Genomic DNA, 15,566 nt, shown 5'->3' with positions numbered 1-15,566 from the left:
CTCTGCAGACATTATGAATATGAAACTAAAGTATATTTTTTGGACAAAAAGGACAGGTAGTGTGTTTTACTTCAATGTCTGGAAATAAATACATTTTCAAGTCTAGTTATCTTTTGTTTTCCCCCTCTTGAGCATGCTGATTCCAAATGAGAGTTCAGTTCCAAAGTACAAAGTGCCCACAATCATCTCACCCAACAGATCATGCCGTATTTATGAATGTGTTAAAAAGACAAATGAATGTTGGCAGGACATCTGACCATTAGAGGGCTTAACACAGCCACTGCGAACATGTTCGCACATTCAGTTTCCAGCATTCATCACTGGATAGTAATTGGGATCAAATAACCTAGCTAATTGCCCCTTCCCATCCATCCCTCTCACAACTATTTGTTGTTCCACAGACCTGGGAACTGAAGCTGGAGCCTTCTCCTCTGTACTCTGCAGCTATTCTTGGCTTTGTCCACATGCCCATCGTCGGAGCAAAATGTAGATTTACAATCCATACATTGTATAACTTTGAGAGGGATGGTGTCCAGATCACTCAGTTTATCTCCAACATTTTCACAAGTAGATCATTAAGTTGAGATGTCAATAAAGGCTTACCTCGGTGAAGATTTTTGCAATATCCATCTTGATTCACTCAGGATAATGTTTGAAATACGGTTGTTTCGATTTCCACAATCAGAGAACAAATTGCTAATTTCAGTCAGGCATATCATCTTCCATGATGTCTCCACGCTAAGAGAACAATAGTCGGATGATCTCATCTGTCACTCTCCAACACAGATGATGTTCTTGGTAAACCCTGGCAGACTGATTGTGATCTACCTACTGAGGTGTAGCAAGTGAGATTATAGACGTGCAAGCCTTTAGATCAAATAGCATTTCTTTCATCAATAATCTATAAATCAATATATTTGTTACACATTTTCACTTAATTTTAAGAACTGGTAGTATTACATCGAACTGGCATATGGGTTGCCACTTCACTAAATTGAGCAATAATTTATAAAATATAAAGCATGGAGAGCATGATTATAACCTATTTTATTATAGAAGTCGAAAAGGACAGCACTTAATGTAATCCTCAAAATCAACTTATTACATTGAACCTAATGAACCAAAGCAACCTAGACTAATACTTGAACTCAATGATGTTGTGTTTGTAGGACATAGTTGGATTGTTTAAATTTAGCAACCAAATTATCCTTGATGGGGATTCAGTTGAGAACCCTGCCATTTGGGACTTAAGTACAAGCAGTGCTTTAAGTAGCTATTAGTTCTGCATTAGCTATGTCCCGTTTCATTCCTTGATACATTTGGGTAAGCAAAGAGTTAAATGGATCTTCACAATGAAGTCAGCAGAGCAGTTCCAACTCAATAGCCATTATCCCATTATCCTAGAAGGTCACATCAATGCAGTGACCTAATCTTCTATTTCAGAGGCTGAGTATCCTGCTAAATATGTTTAGTTATTAACAGCATGTTCAGTGAATATGTTTATCCTCCACAGTCCAGATATTACACAGTTGGCTAGTAGCATGTAAATTACTTATCAATACTTTCTTCTTCTACCTCAGTGCAAGCATTAATCATTTGGTCATTATGCCTGCTCTAGAACAGTATCCCAGGGAGAGATGTGAAGGCAGACTTCTTTTCTAGTTATCAAGTTGACAAAGGAATAATCCTGACCTGAACTGGATATTGGAAGTCTATCCAAACGTGTTTGAACCTGAAGTGTTCCCTTTCTTTCTTCACTCTGTCCATCACCCTGGGATAACTGGTTCGCCACTCGGTGAACGCAATACACTTGGAAACTGGAAATAAAATTATGGACACCCGAGTAACAGCAATCAGTATTAGCTACTGTCATTCTCTGATCTCCAGAAATTCAAAACCCTCTCTGGGTCCAGTGCTGTGTTTCTCATTCCCATAGCGAATTCAGTAGAAACATCTTCACCAAAGAGTGGTGAGAATGTAGAACTCACTTCAACTGAGATTGTTTGAAGCAAATAATATAGATGCATTTACGTGGACGCTGGACAAGCATTTGAGGGAGAAGGAAATGGAGAGTTACGATATATTTAGATGAGAAAAGATGAAAGGAGGTTAGAGTGTAGAAGAAACATTCTCATTGACTGTTAGGCCCATTTGCCTATTTCCGCACTATATCCTATGTAATGTAGTGTCATTCCACTGGGTGATTCTCATGAAGTGAGAGAATCTGCATAATGATATCCTTGAAGTACCAGCTTGGCTCAGCCAGGGCCAGCTGCTGTCTGCAATTGGTGAATGTTTCTCAATAATGTGACGCTTAAAAATGCAACCTGTGCAGAAACATTGCAGTAATAATATCTACATATTGGAGGCATTTAAAATGCTGAGGCTGAGTCCAAAGGAAGCCGAACTCCAGAGTCTTGAGAGACTATTCCAGGCTGGCAATTCAGTGAAGTACTGAAAGAAATTGCTGCACTATCATTCTTGCCATCATTTGAAAGAAATGTTAAACTGAGGTCTTGTCTGCCCTCTCAAATGGCTATGTAAGATTCCACTGCTCTATTTCAAAGTCTGGGTGTTCTCTCAGTCTCCTGACCAACATTTACTCCTCAATCAACATCAGAAACAGATGATCGGGTCCTTTTTTCACACTTGGTGGGAGCCTGCTGTGCACAAATTGGTTTGCCACATTTTATTAATTACAACAGTAATTGCTCTTCATCCTCTAACTTGAGGATGACCCTGCCAACAGTAAAGGGATGCAAGTTCATGGTAGATGTGTGTGGTCATGGCTATGCAAGGGACTATATGATATATATTGTCTGCCGCAAACCTCATAGAATCATGTTGCTGGGTGGGGGAGGGGTATCTCCTGTTAATCCCTCTGGCATTGCCAATTTTTTCATCTCTCATCTAAAGGGCAACTCGTGATGAGAAATAAATGCTGGTCTAGCCAGCGAAGCTCATATCCCATAAGTGAACTTTCGAAAAATCATCACCATATAATTCTAGAGCAATCCCTGTCTAGAGCCAGGCAGTTAAAGAGGAAACTACGTCCATTGGTTGGTGAGTCTAGGACGAGGGACCATAATCTAAAGAATAAGTGGGTCCGTGCAGACTCGATGGGCCGAATGGCCTCCTTCTGCACTATATGTTCTATGTTCTAATAGAGCGACTACATTACATAGGATATACCTTTAATAAATGAACTTAAGAAACACTTCTACATGCAATTGGTGAGTACCAGATTGAAACTGTCCTTTTTTAAAAAGTTTGTTCTTGGGATGTGGGCGTCGTTGGCTGGGCCAGCATTTGTTGCCCATCCCTAATTGCCCTTGAACGGAGTGGCTTGCTAGACCATTTCAGTGGGGGGCAGTTAAGAGACAACCGCATTGTTGTGTGGATCTGGAGTCACATGTAGGCCAGACCGGTTAAGGACGGCAGATTTCCCCTTCCCTAAAGGACATTAGTGAACCAGGTGGGATTTTACAACAATCACCAATGGTTTCATGGTGTCATTAGACTTTTAATTTCAGATTTTTATTGAAGTCAAATTTCACCATCTACCAATGTGGGATACGAACTCAGAACCCCGGAGCATTAACCTGGGTCTTTGGATTACTAGTCCAGTGACGATACCACGACTCTCTATTGATGCAAGATCAATTGTAAATTTTAATCCAGGTTGATAGGTTTCTGTTATTCACGGTATTAATTGATATGAGGCAAAGGTGGCTTGCACATCAGCCAATTTCACACTCATGGCAGAAAAGACCAGCAGGGCAAAATGATCTATTCCTGTTCCAAATTCTTAATTAGTTACAGTTTTGAGGAAACACAAATGTTTAACACCATTGAGGAGTGAGAAAGAGAATGGGTTAAACTTTTTGGCTCACGTGGGTATAATCAGCACAAACTTGATGGGCCAAATGGCCCATTTTTTGTGCTGGAACATTCTATGATTCTACAAGCGCTCATGGAATTTACCGGTCCCACCGACGGCGCACCCCTGCCTCAGGTTTCCTGGCCACAAGGGGTGCATTAAACGGGAAATCCCTTTGCTAACGGCGGGGCCAGAAGATCCCGCTGGCGGGCCGCCGCCACCGCTGAAAAACGCGGAAATGGAAAAAAATGCAAAACCACTTTTGCATCTCTCTATGATGGCAACAGGAATGTGCCTTTATGATATGACAACTTGCCTTTATATCGCACTTTATACCCACCAACATAGCTCAAGGCACTCTGGAGGAGATGCAACAGTCACAGTGAGAAACAGGAAATGGGACAATGGATTAGTGTACTACTGCTACCATCACAACACAGCAAAACATTTCTTGGAGTTGTGCTAGAATTTTCTTCTTGCTCTTGGCCAAGCTTTTAGTCACCTATTCAAATATCGCCTTGTGTGGCTTGATGTCAAATTGTATTTGGGTAATTACTTCTGTGAAGAGCCTTAGGATGCTTTGCTATGTTAAAGATGCTGTATAAATGCAAGTTGTTGCTGTTCCTTCAAACAAAAAGTGTTTATTTTCCAATTTAGACAGACGATTTAATATCATCCATAAGACATAGGAGCATATTAGGCCACTCGGCCCATCGAGTCTGCTCCGCTATTCAATCGTGGCTGATATTTTCTCATCCCCATTCTCCTGCCTTCTCCTTGTTAATCAAGAACCTATCTGTGGTGATGTGCATCACTGTAAATACATGTAAGCTAGACAGACACTAGAGAGAGCACCAGAAACATCACACACACACACTCGACCAATGGACATTCACGATACACAAGGAGATGACACGACCACAGGGGGGCATTACACCAACCCATACATAAAGGACACCACACACATGATCAGCCCTTTTGGCCAGTGGAGACAGTCAGTGAGGAGAGGCACAGGGTTGATTCATTATCACACCCACCACATGGAAGACAGCAGCTGGTCAGTCAGTTTAGGTAGCTACAATAGTGTCGAACTCAAGTTATAAAAGTGTACATCGTGTAAATAAATGAGTTGAAGTTATTTACACGTCTCGACCTTCCTTGACAAATGCAACACAAGGAAGCCGCTTATGTTACAGAGGAAACATAACAAAACACTATCTCCCTCTTCCTTAAAGACACTCAGTGATTTGGCCTCCACAGCCTTCTGCAGCAAAGAGTTCCACAGATTCACCACCATCCAGCTGAAGAAATTCTTCCTCATCTCGGTTTTAAAGGATCGTCCCTTTAGTCTGAGATGGTGTCCTCTGGTTCTAGCTTTTCCTACAAGTGGAAACATCCTCTCCACGTCTACTCTATCCAGGCGTCGCAGTATCCTGTTAGTTTCAATAAGATCCTCATTCTTCTAAACTTCAACGAGTAGAGACCCAAAGTCCTCAACCGTTCCTCATAGGACAAGTTCTTCATTCCAACCACCGCACTTCACACTGTGCTAGACATGTGTGAAACAATGTGCTGACTTTCTGCTCTGCAGCCATCAATATACAAGGATCTGATAATCCAAAAGCCTCACCAAGCAGCAATTAAACTCTGACAGATCCCATCTTTTAAACCGGAGATTACAACTATATTCTAGAAGCCCCAAGAAACTGGACAGCAATGCTTGGGCAGTTGCTTTCAAGGGGCAGGTCAATGTAATCAGCAAGCATCAACATTGTTCCAGAACTCAGACTGCTCACAAAAAATGCCACAGCAGATCTGTTGATTTTAAGGTTGCAAACTCTCCAGGAATGCCTGGGAATCTCTAGGAATTAATAGATTAACCTCCAGGAACCTGATGTCAGCAAAATCCAGAAGAAACATTATCGAGGGACCTTAAACATAAATGGTGTCTTTTTTATTGTCTTTGAACTTATTTGTTGAATAAATGTTGGAGATGGTGGTGGGGGGGGGGGGGGTTACTAACAAGTCATGGTTAATCCAATTGGGTAAGAGAGTTTGTTCCCTTTCTAATTGGCTGTAGGATGAAGGCAGTGGTGCCTGAAGGACGGGCAAATGGTGGCAGGGGATGGAAGCAAGAGGTCATATGATGAAAGTGGCAGAGACTCAACCCAGAGTTGGCCAGCCTTGTTAATCTGTATTAAAATTTGTAACTATTGCCAGGTCAGATAAAGTAACAGCTGTGAAGATCAAAGAGTCTACACTTTCAAGGGCCATAACAGGTCTAAAAGGCTAGAGTTCAAAAGTAATTGTGCAGTCGCAGTGCACTGCTGGGAGCTGAGATGGAGATGTCTCTGACTTGTGACAAAATATCAGCTGCAAAACATCTGAATATGATTGAAAAATTACTGAAATAACTAAAAGGGCAAGTGTGCAAATAAATGCGCCAATCTATGGTTTCATGGAAAAATGGACCCCACCCATCACCTTAAAACATTAACTCCCTCCACCAAAGTACAATGGCAGCAGTGTGTACCATCCATAAGATGCACTGCAGAAGTTCACCAAGGCTCCTTGAACAGCACCTTCCAAACCGTTAACTTCCACCACCTAGAAAGACAACAGGGGAGCACCAACTCCCGCAAGTTCCCTTGCAAGCCACTCACCATCGCTGGGTCAAAATCCTGGAACAACCTTCCTAACAGCACTGTGGATGTACCTCCACCACATGGACCTCTGTGTTTCAAGGCAGCAGCTCACCACTACCTTCTCAAGGACAATTAGGGATGGGCACTGCATGCTAGCCTAGCCAGCGACACCCACATCATGTGAAAGAATAATAAAAAAAAGACGATGTAAGAATTTTAATCTTCGAATCACAATCCTAGGTAATAAGTACAGAATTTGACATTTTCAGCCAATCCAATTGCCTTAATTGTAAACAGATGCAAACATGAAAAGTGAATCTCAAATCAGCTATTCCAGAATCCCATGTAATGAAATAAAATTTAGCTCACTGAATCACGACTGACTCAGTGCCCTTAACTACATTGCATGTGGTATTACACTCCTGTGAGTAGACAAAGAACTGATTAGCTTGACGTCACCCATGATGTCCTGTGTCATTCAATGATACCTGAGCCGGAATTTTCCATCCGTTGCGATTCACTTTTCCTGCCAGCAGTGCAGCCCCGCCCATGGGTTTACGTGCGGCGGGAGGTGGCTTCAATGGGAAATCCCATTGACAACCGGTGGGAAGAGAGAATCCTGCCGCCAGTGAATGGCGCGCCACCGAGAAACACGTGGCTGGGGGACCGGAGAATCCAGCCCCTGTTTTCTTGTTGCGGGGGTGGGGGGGGGGGGGGTAATTGTGCAGATTTTCTTTGTAGGGAACACTTGACTGTGGTGCAAAGAAACAGAGTGGCGAAGAAGGTGCTGTCATCAAACCTTTAAATAAACCATGTTGTACACTTCATGAACAAAGGTTAAGAACTTTACACACAACACTATTAACCAATACACTGTAACATCATTGTTACAATGAATCTTGTAACTCCCCAGTGCTTTGGGGCCATTCTGTCCTGGCATTTTACCAGATTTAAATCCTGGCCCATCATACCGAATACGTATCAAATGCATCACGAGTGGTGTTAAGAAGCAAGCAGTTGAGTTGTTTTGCCACGAACCGATGGAACACGAGTTGGGATTTGCAGAGAATAGGGATATGAGGCGCAAACTGATGGAGGACAATGTCAATCTGTGTAGCATGGCTAAAAGTAACATTTGGTAAAATGTTTCAATTGAGATGCTGCATAGTTTTGGATCATGATAAAGGGCCTCTGGCACAGTATGTTCATGCATCATGAAGAGTTTGAGAAGGAGACTGAGGAGTTCAGAGCAGCACCGCAGCTCAGAGGCATCTACTCCAGATAGATGTCTTCTGTTGGACAGGTGTATTCAATATACTCTTTGTAGAATAGCTGGAAGGCCCTCCTGTACAAAAGGGAAAGAAAGAGACTTATCAAATGGCATGCTCAATTATCTCAACGTCATTTTATCATACAAGGACAGAGATCTTTGCTTAAAACATGCGATGGCTGAGTCAATTCATCTCTAAAGATTTGGGGGTAAAGGAAAACAGTTTCTATAATTTATACCAATAACTTGAACCGAAAACAATAAGATAAATTTTGCAATAATGGATTCCATGTGGGAGGGAAGGGGTAATTATGAACTTTGCACCAAGGTTGATAACCAAGTGGAGTGATTCATTCCCACAACACCCAACACCCTGTCACGTTTTCGCAGCAGTATAAATTGTCATCTTTTGTACTTGTACCTCTGTGATTATTTATGTTGGCAAAGGCTGTGTATGGATCCGTTTTCATGACTAAGACTGACAGATATTTCTTTGGTGGGGTAGGGGTATCAAGGAATGTCGACAAAGGAGCTGGTTAACAGAGTTGAGGAACAAATCGGCCATGATCTAATCATCAGAGAATTTCAGAACAGGCATGAAGGGCTCAATGGCCTCCTGCCTCTCTGATGTTCTAACTAACATAACATAAACAATACGATTTACAACATAGAAACAGGCCCTAAAGCCCAAGGCAAAAGTTCATTGGATGTAAAAATTACACATAGAAATTATCTACCTACCTAGGTCTCACTTAAAATTGGCTTTGCTTTATATAATGCTTTTAACACCTGATCGGTGTAAGCGGGGAGGTTGACCAAAAACAAGGGTTTTGAGGCGGAATCTTAAAACCTCAGTGCCGAAAAGACCCGTTTGGCCCATCGTGTATATGCCTTTTTCAGAAATGTGTATTCTTCCCTTTTAAAGGGAATAATAGATACTGCTTTCATGCCTGGTTCTGTTAGGCCATTCGATGTCCTAACACCCTACTGCTCGAGAAATGTTCTCCTACCTTCTCTGCTTGTAAAGGCCTTTGATTTATGACCTGCACTGATTTGTAGAAAAAAAAAGTTTGTATTTCCTCTATTGACTTCACTGACTGCTCTGGGAATGTCAGCCTAGATTTTTGTGCTCAAGTCTCTAGAGTGGGACTATGAATCTACAGCTCTGCGATTCAAGAGGTGAGAACGTTAACAATGGAACTAGGGCTCACACTGAAATAGAGGGAGAATGGGTCGAGGACAAGATGACACTAGTTGATTGTCCAAACTGCACTCCCATTTGAATATAGTGGCCCACTGGTAGCATGGGCTCAGTGAACCTATCCTTCTTTCTTTCTGCAAAGTAGAGTTTTATAGGGAGAAGTACATACCCTACTGATTCTGCTATTGGTTTGGTTGAATCCTCAGAGACAAACACATGGGAAGCAAATCGAGGATCTGAAGGATGTTTGGTAATAAATCCAAAATATCTGGAAAGAGAAAAAAAATGCAGCAGGAAGGCAACACTGATTTTTCATCGAATCACAGGAACATGCAGTACACAAAGAGGCTGCTCGGCCTACACCATCTCTTTCAAAGAGTTACCCAATTAATCCCACTCCCCTGCTCTTGTCCCAGGACCCTGCAAATTTCTTCTTTGCAAATATCTATCCAATTCCCTTTGGAAACTTAACTGTTGAATCTGCTTCTGCCTCCATTTCAGGTTGAGAATTCCAGGTCGTAACAACTTGCTGTGTTAAAAAGAAAAACTCCTAATCCCCTCCCTGGACCTTTTGCCAATGATTTTCCAACCGTGTTCTCTTGTTACGGACCCTCCTGCCAATGAAAAACATTTTCTCCTTACCTACTCTGAAAAACCCTTCATGAATGAAATGAAAATCGCTTAGTGTCGCAAGTAGGCTTCAAATGAAGTTACCGTGAAAAGCCCCTAGTCGCCACATTCCAGCGCCTGTTCGGGGAGGCTGGTACGGGAATTGAACCGTGCTGCTGGCCTGCCTTGGTCTGCTTTCAATGCCAGCGATTTAGCCCGGTGCTAAACCAGCCCTGAAACATGACCTGAAACACCTCTAATAAATCACCCTGTAATCTTCTCTGCTCGAAGGAAAACAAGCCCAGTTTCATTGGTCTCTCCAAGTAACTACAGAATTATAGAATAGCGTACCACTGCAATTCAGCCCAACTAGCCTCTTCCAATGAGCAGTCCAGTTAGTCTCACCCTTTCCCCATATCGCTAGAATTCTTCTCCTTCAAATATCTATCCAATCTCCTTCCGAAGGTTAATATTGAATCTGCTTCCACCATTCTATTAGGTCCTAACCATTAATTACATCAAAAAACCTTTCACATCACCTGATTCTTCCACCATTTACCGTAAACTTGTGTCCTCTGACGCTCAACCCCTTGAGGCAGTTTCTCTTTACTTATTCTATCTCACCATTTCATGATTTTAAATATCTCTATTAAATCTCCTCCACCTTCTCTACTCTCAAGAATAATTTCAGCTCCTCCAGTCTATCCAAGTAACTGTATTCCCATAGTCCCGTAACCAATCCAGCAAATCTCCACTGCAACTCCTCGAAAGCCACTTTGCCCCTATTTATATGAAACTAGGCATGTTTTGCAGACAGTTATTATTGTGAGAGCCTCATTATTTTCAGGCCTATTCTTTAGTTACTTAACTATTCCAATGCTCACTGATCAGCCTCCAGGCGATCTTCCAGCTGCCAAAATCCTGACCTATTCCAAGACTCAGCTAACTGTTTCTTAACTTGGACCAGGTTGCTAGGCAACTTCACAGGGTAGTTAAGAGTCAACTATATTGGTGTGGGACTGGTGTTATATAAAGGACAGAGAGAGTAAGGATGGCAGGCTCCCATCACTGGCCAACAATGGTGAGGTAGGGGAATCCAACAGCTCGAGGATAACTTTCACTCATATTACCTTTACTTCCACATTTTTGACACTGAATTTAAGTGATCAAAGTGCCACACTGCAATGTGAACTAATGTTCAACTGGATTATTAATTTCAGCCTGCTCGGTGACTATTCCAGTCAAACAGCAACTTCACTGTTGTACCCAATGAGTGGACAACAGCTGGAGACTGCGAGGGTTTGCTAGTGATGCTTTACATGGTTTAATAGCCAGATGGTACTTTCCGTCCTGGCCCGCACATGAAGTACCAGGTGCTCTATTAGCTCCTGTGAACCTGCGCCCTGCCGAGACTTGGACCTTCAGGAGTAAAGCAGAGAAGGTTGCTCAAGTGCTTCCTCCCCCTCATCTTTGGGAACCAGTTTAGAATTTAGTCATCATTGTTTTCTGAACAGAATGACTGGAGCCAGGAACATACTGAGGTAGGAAATCATAGATGCAAAGCCAAATCCGAACACTCTGTTGCAACATTACGTTATAGCAACTGGTGCAGCAATAACTTGCATTTATACAGTGTCTTTATTTAACACAATAAACATCTGAGATAGGGGAGATAATAGGTTCATGACATCAAGGTTTTCCAGGAAATAGGACGCCCTTTCTTGTCCTGGTGACTGGTATTCACTGAGATTACCTCAGTCTCATCGATATTAGCATTGATCTCTGGGCGTTAGATGAATGTTAAACTCCATGATAGGACTTACTTGGCGTTCTTTGGATGATACCCGCAGAATGAAACGTTCTTCAGCTGAAAGAAGTGACTGCATTTACTGGCCTGTCATGTAACAACAGATAGGAGGAGAATTAATTCAAAGAAAATGACATGCTTGCGCCATTTGTACAGTTGCAAATTTACGATTTTGAACAATATTTTTAAAATTAAAAAAATAACAAACTCATCCATGATATTACCTCATGATAAGTCACACAAATGTTTATTCCCTCATCTAAATCAGTAATATATATTGTGAATAGCTCGGGTCCTAGTACCGATCCATGCAGTACCCCACCAGTCACTGCCTGCCAATTTGAAAAACGAATTCCTATTCTTTGTGTCCTGTCTGCCAAACAGTTTTCTATCCATCAAAATACACTATCCCTTAAACCGTGCACTTTAATTTTACACGCTAATCTCTTATACAAGACTTTATCAAAAGCCTTCTGAAAGGCTAAATCACTTACATTAATGGTTTTGAGGACCCCTGTCTTGACCAATCTCTCTAATTCTGCCTTGACTTTAGGCCTGGCATACGGTGCTGACCTAGCCGTTAAGCATATTGCTTGGATCTGCCCTTAATCTTCATCTCGACAGATCTCTTGTATGCTTTCCAGCTCTCCATTAAAGATTATTGGATGTTTCTTTAAAATCATCGGACTCCGACATGAGATTCTCCTCAGCCCAGTTTAGCAAAGACCATAAGATATAGGAGCAGAATTTGGCCATTCGGCCCATTGGCTCCGCTCCATCATTCAATCATGGCTTGATTCTTTCCAGCCAGGTTCTCCCCATTAGGGTTGGGTAGTTACCTTTAATGATGTGCAGGGACAAATCTGTGGTCTGTCCATTTAGCTGCACATTTACATTGATACGGCCCCTGAATGGAATCACTTCCCCAGCATAGGTTTTTAGTAATATCTTTGAGGGTTTTAAGGTAAAATGTTTCTCTTGGCAAACAGTTTCTGGTACCAACAAAACTGCTGCTCCAGTGTCCACCTCCATTTTCCCCAGCTGTCCGCCCAGTAACGATTTGCTGTTCCTGCAATGGTTAGTACGTTCAATGACATTGTGTCACCTCATTGTGACTTTGCTCCTTTATTGTGACCTTTTTATATTACGTGGATCCTTTTCACTCTATTCAGTTTTCCATTTGATACACTTGGCTCTTGTTTGGAACTTGTTTCTTTCACAAACACGCACATTCGATTTTCCCCTTTTTACCACAATTCCTGCATTTTGCATTTTTGGTACCAGTTTTTGCACATCAGTGACAATTTTGAACCTGTGCCTGTGTTCAGGTCTCCTGACATTTTATAGATTCTAGTGCTCAAACTTAATTGTTGGGCTTCCTTGGCTGCTAATTCCATAGAGATCGCAACTTCTAAAGCCTTCTTTAGGTTTAGGTTGCTTGCTTTTCCCAGCAATTTTTGGATAGCTTCGCTTTTTAACCCACACACCACTTTTTCTCTAATGGTGTCATTCACGATATCTTCAAATTCACATTATTCAGCTAGCTTCTTCAAAGTGTCTGCGAACTAGTTGATTGATTCACTTTCTTTTTGGTTACGTTTATGGAATCTGAATCTCTCAGTAATGACCAGAGGTTTAGGTGAGAAGTGGCCCTCCAATATCTCACCATAGGATTCCAAGCCTGGGGCGTCATTCTCCGACCCCCCAGCGGGTCGGAGAATGGCCGTTGGCCGCCGTGAATCCCGCCCCCGCCGGTTGCCGAAGTCTCCGAAGGGAGAAAAGTCGGCGGGGCGTTAATGGCGCCACAGACGTCGGAGAATGGCACGGGTGTGCGCAAGGCAGCCGATTTTGGGCCTGCCGATATTCTCCCTTCCAGATGGGCCGAAGTCCCGTCGACGTGATGACCGGTCACGTCGACGTAAATCAAACGTCCTTTTCATCGGCGTGAACCTGTGCTCCAGGTTCACGCCGACCAGCGTGGAGGTGAGTGACGGCCTGGGGGGTTGGCCGCTGGGCAGGCGATGGCGTGGCCGCAGACTGAATGTGTGGGGGAGAGGTGTGTGTAGGGTTTTGTGTGTGTGTGTGCCCGGCTGGGGGGGGGGGGGGTGGTTAGAGTGGGCTGGGCTCCGGGGGAGTGCCGGGAGGTGGGTCCGCGCGGGGAGGAGGATGGGAGGTCCGTGCCGGGGAGGAGGATGGGAGGTCCGTGCCGGGGAGGGGGATGGGGGGGGGGGGGTCCGTGCCGGGGAGGAGGATGGAGGGGGGGGGGTCTGTGCCGGGGAGGAGGATGGGGGGGGGTGCTCCGTGCCGGGGAGGAGGATGGGGGGGGGGGGGGGGTCCGTGCCAGGGAGGAGGATGGGGGGGGGTCCGTGCCGGGGAGGAGGATGGGAGGTCCGTGCCGTGCCGGGGAGGAGGATGTGGGGGGTGGCTCCGTGCCGGGGAGGGGGATGGGGGGGGGGGTCCGTGCCGGGGAGGGGGATGCGAGGGCAAGTGAGTTGGTCCACCTGGCCAGGTGCCAGCCTCCAACAGTTGGACCCATGCGGTCCATGCCACCTGGCTGGGGGGAAGGATGGGATATGGGCAATGATGACATGTCGTCGTTTCCCCCCCACCCCCCCCCCCCCAAACCAGGCCGTCATGTTTTCCGATCATCCAGCGATGTTGGCCGCCGTGGCGGCAGCCGCTAATGTCTATGTTGCCCTGGATGAGGAGGAGGAGGAGGAGCGTGCCAGAGAGGCGGCGCAGGCTGCCGCAGAGGGGCAGGCGGCAGCCGCCCAGGCTGGAGGGACACCTGATCGACAGGAAAAGGAGGGGGAGGAGGACGTCGCGGACCCACGGCAATGGAGGCACCCGAGGGCGCCCCGTGTGTACCGGCCCCGGCAGTCATACCAGGACCTCACGGACCGGGAATGCAGGAGGAGACTCCGGATGAGGCGGGAAACCGTGGCACACATCTGCCACCTGCTGGCACACCTGTCACCGCGTGGCACTGGCGGGGGACACCCTCTCCCCGTGTCCGTCAAGGTTACGGTGGCCCTGAACTTTTATGCAACGGGGTCATTCCAGGCACCGAGTGGGGACCTGTCCGGCATATCGCAGACATCGGTGCATCGGTGCATCCGGGCAGTGACAGATGCCCTATATGCCATGGCGCACCGCGATATCCGCTTCCCCGTGGACCGGGCCAGCCAAGATGCCCGGGCCGTGGGCTTCTCTGCCGTGGCCGGGTTCCCCATGGTCCAGGGCGCAATTGATGGGATGCACGTCGCCGTGCGGCCACCTGCAGATAACAGGGCCGTGTTCACTAATAGGAAGGGGACCTATTCGATGAACATACAGGTGGTCTGCGACCACCGCATGATGATCCTGCACGTCCGCGCCCGTTACCCAGGCAGTGTACACGACTCATTCGTGTTGTCGCGGTCATCCATCCCCGGCATGTACGAGGGACGCCATCCCCGGCTGAGGGGCTGGTTGCTGGGCGACAGGGGCTACCCATTGCGATCGTGGCTGATGACGCCTATACGGAGGCCTCACAATGAGGCGGAGAACCGCTACAATGATGCCCATGTAGCGACAAGGGGAGTGATAGAGAGGTGCTTTGGCGTGCTGAAGATGCGTTTCAGGTGCCTGGACCTCTCTGGGGGCGCCCTCCAGTATCGGTCAGATAGGGTCAGCCGCATCATTGTGGTGTGCTGTGTCCTGCACAACATAGCCCAACAGAGGGGCGATGTGCCGCAGGCAGAGGAGGGCGGAGTGGAGGGGCAGCAGGAAGAGGCGCAGTCCTCTCCAGATAAGGGGGATGGGGGCAATGGTCAGGGCAGACGGGCTAGACACAGGCGGGTGGCTGCCCACCGTTACCGGCTGGCCCAGCGGGCACGGGACAGACTGATAGCCGCCCGCTTCACTGACTAGATGGGCGTGGGAATCGGGTAGTGTGGCCACAGACCGCACACCATGGCAACAGCCGACCACCCACACCCCCCACCCATCCACCCACCCAGCACCCTCACCCCCCTCCCCAACCACCCCACCCGCATGCACACCCCCCCCCCCATTGCCGATCCACCTGCGGCACAATGGCCGGGCTCACACAGTTGCGGGTGGACGCGTGTCTACTGCAGGCCATGGAGGATGATGACAACCCGCCCTGCGAT

The 15,566-nt window shown here is 45.8% G+C and overlaps 1 protein-coding gene across 5 annotated transcripts in view; it reads right to left on the bottom strand.

Annotated features, from left to right (window-relative positions):
* Positions 1-7,310: 7,310 nt before the first annotated feature.
* mapk8ip1b (mitogen-activated protein kinase 8 interacting protein 1b) overlaps positions 7,311-15,566 on the bottom strand; it is a 263,887-nt gene continuing 255,631 nt past the window's right edge. For all 5 annotated transcript variants that reach the window (XM_072466230.1, XM_072466231.1, XM_072466232.1 and 2 more), the window contains 3 exons: positions 11,429-11,499; positions 9,166-9,264; positions 7,311-7,870 (listed from right to left, as the gene is read on the bottom strand). In XM_072466230.1, the coding sequence (XP_072322331.1) occupies positions 7,798-7,870; positions 9,166-9,264; positions 11,429-11,499 (243 nt within the window). In that variant the 3' untranslated portion in view covers positions 7,311-7,797. The remainder of the gene's footprint in view (positions 7,871-9,165; positions 9,265-11,428; positions 11,500-15,566) is intronic.

Source organism: Scyliorhinus torazame, chromosome 10 (genome assembly GCF_047496885.1).
Source record: "Scyliorhinus torazame isolate Kashiwa2021f chromosome 10, sScyTor2.1, whole genome shotgun sequence".
In the NCBI taxonomy this organism is placed as follows: Eukaryota; Metazoa; Chordata; class Chondrichthyes; order Carcharhiniformes; family Scyliorhinidae; genus Scyliorhinus; species Scyliorhinus torazame.
Note: the sequence above shows the minus strand (reverse complement) of the source record. Positions and strands in the feature narration are given on the sequence as shown.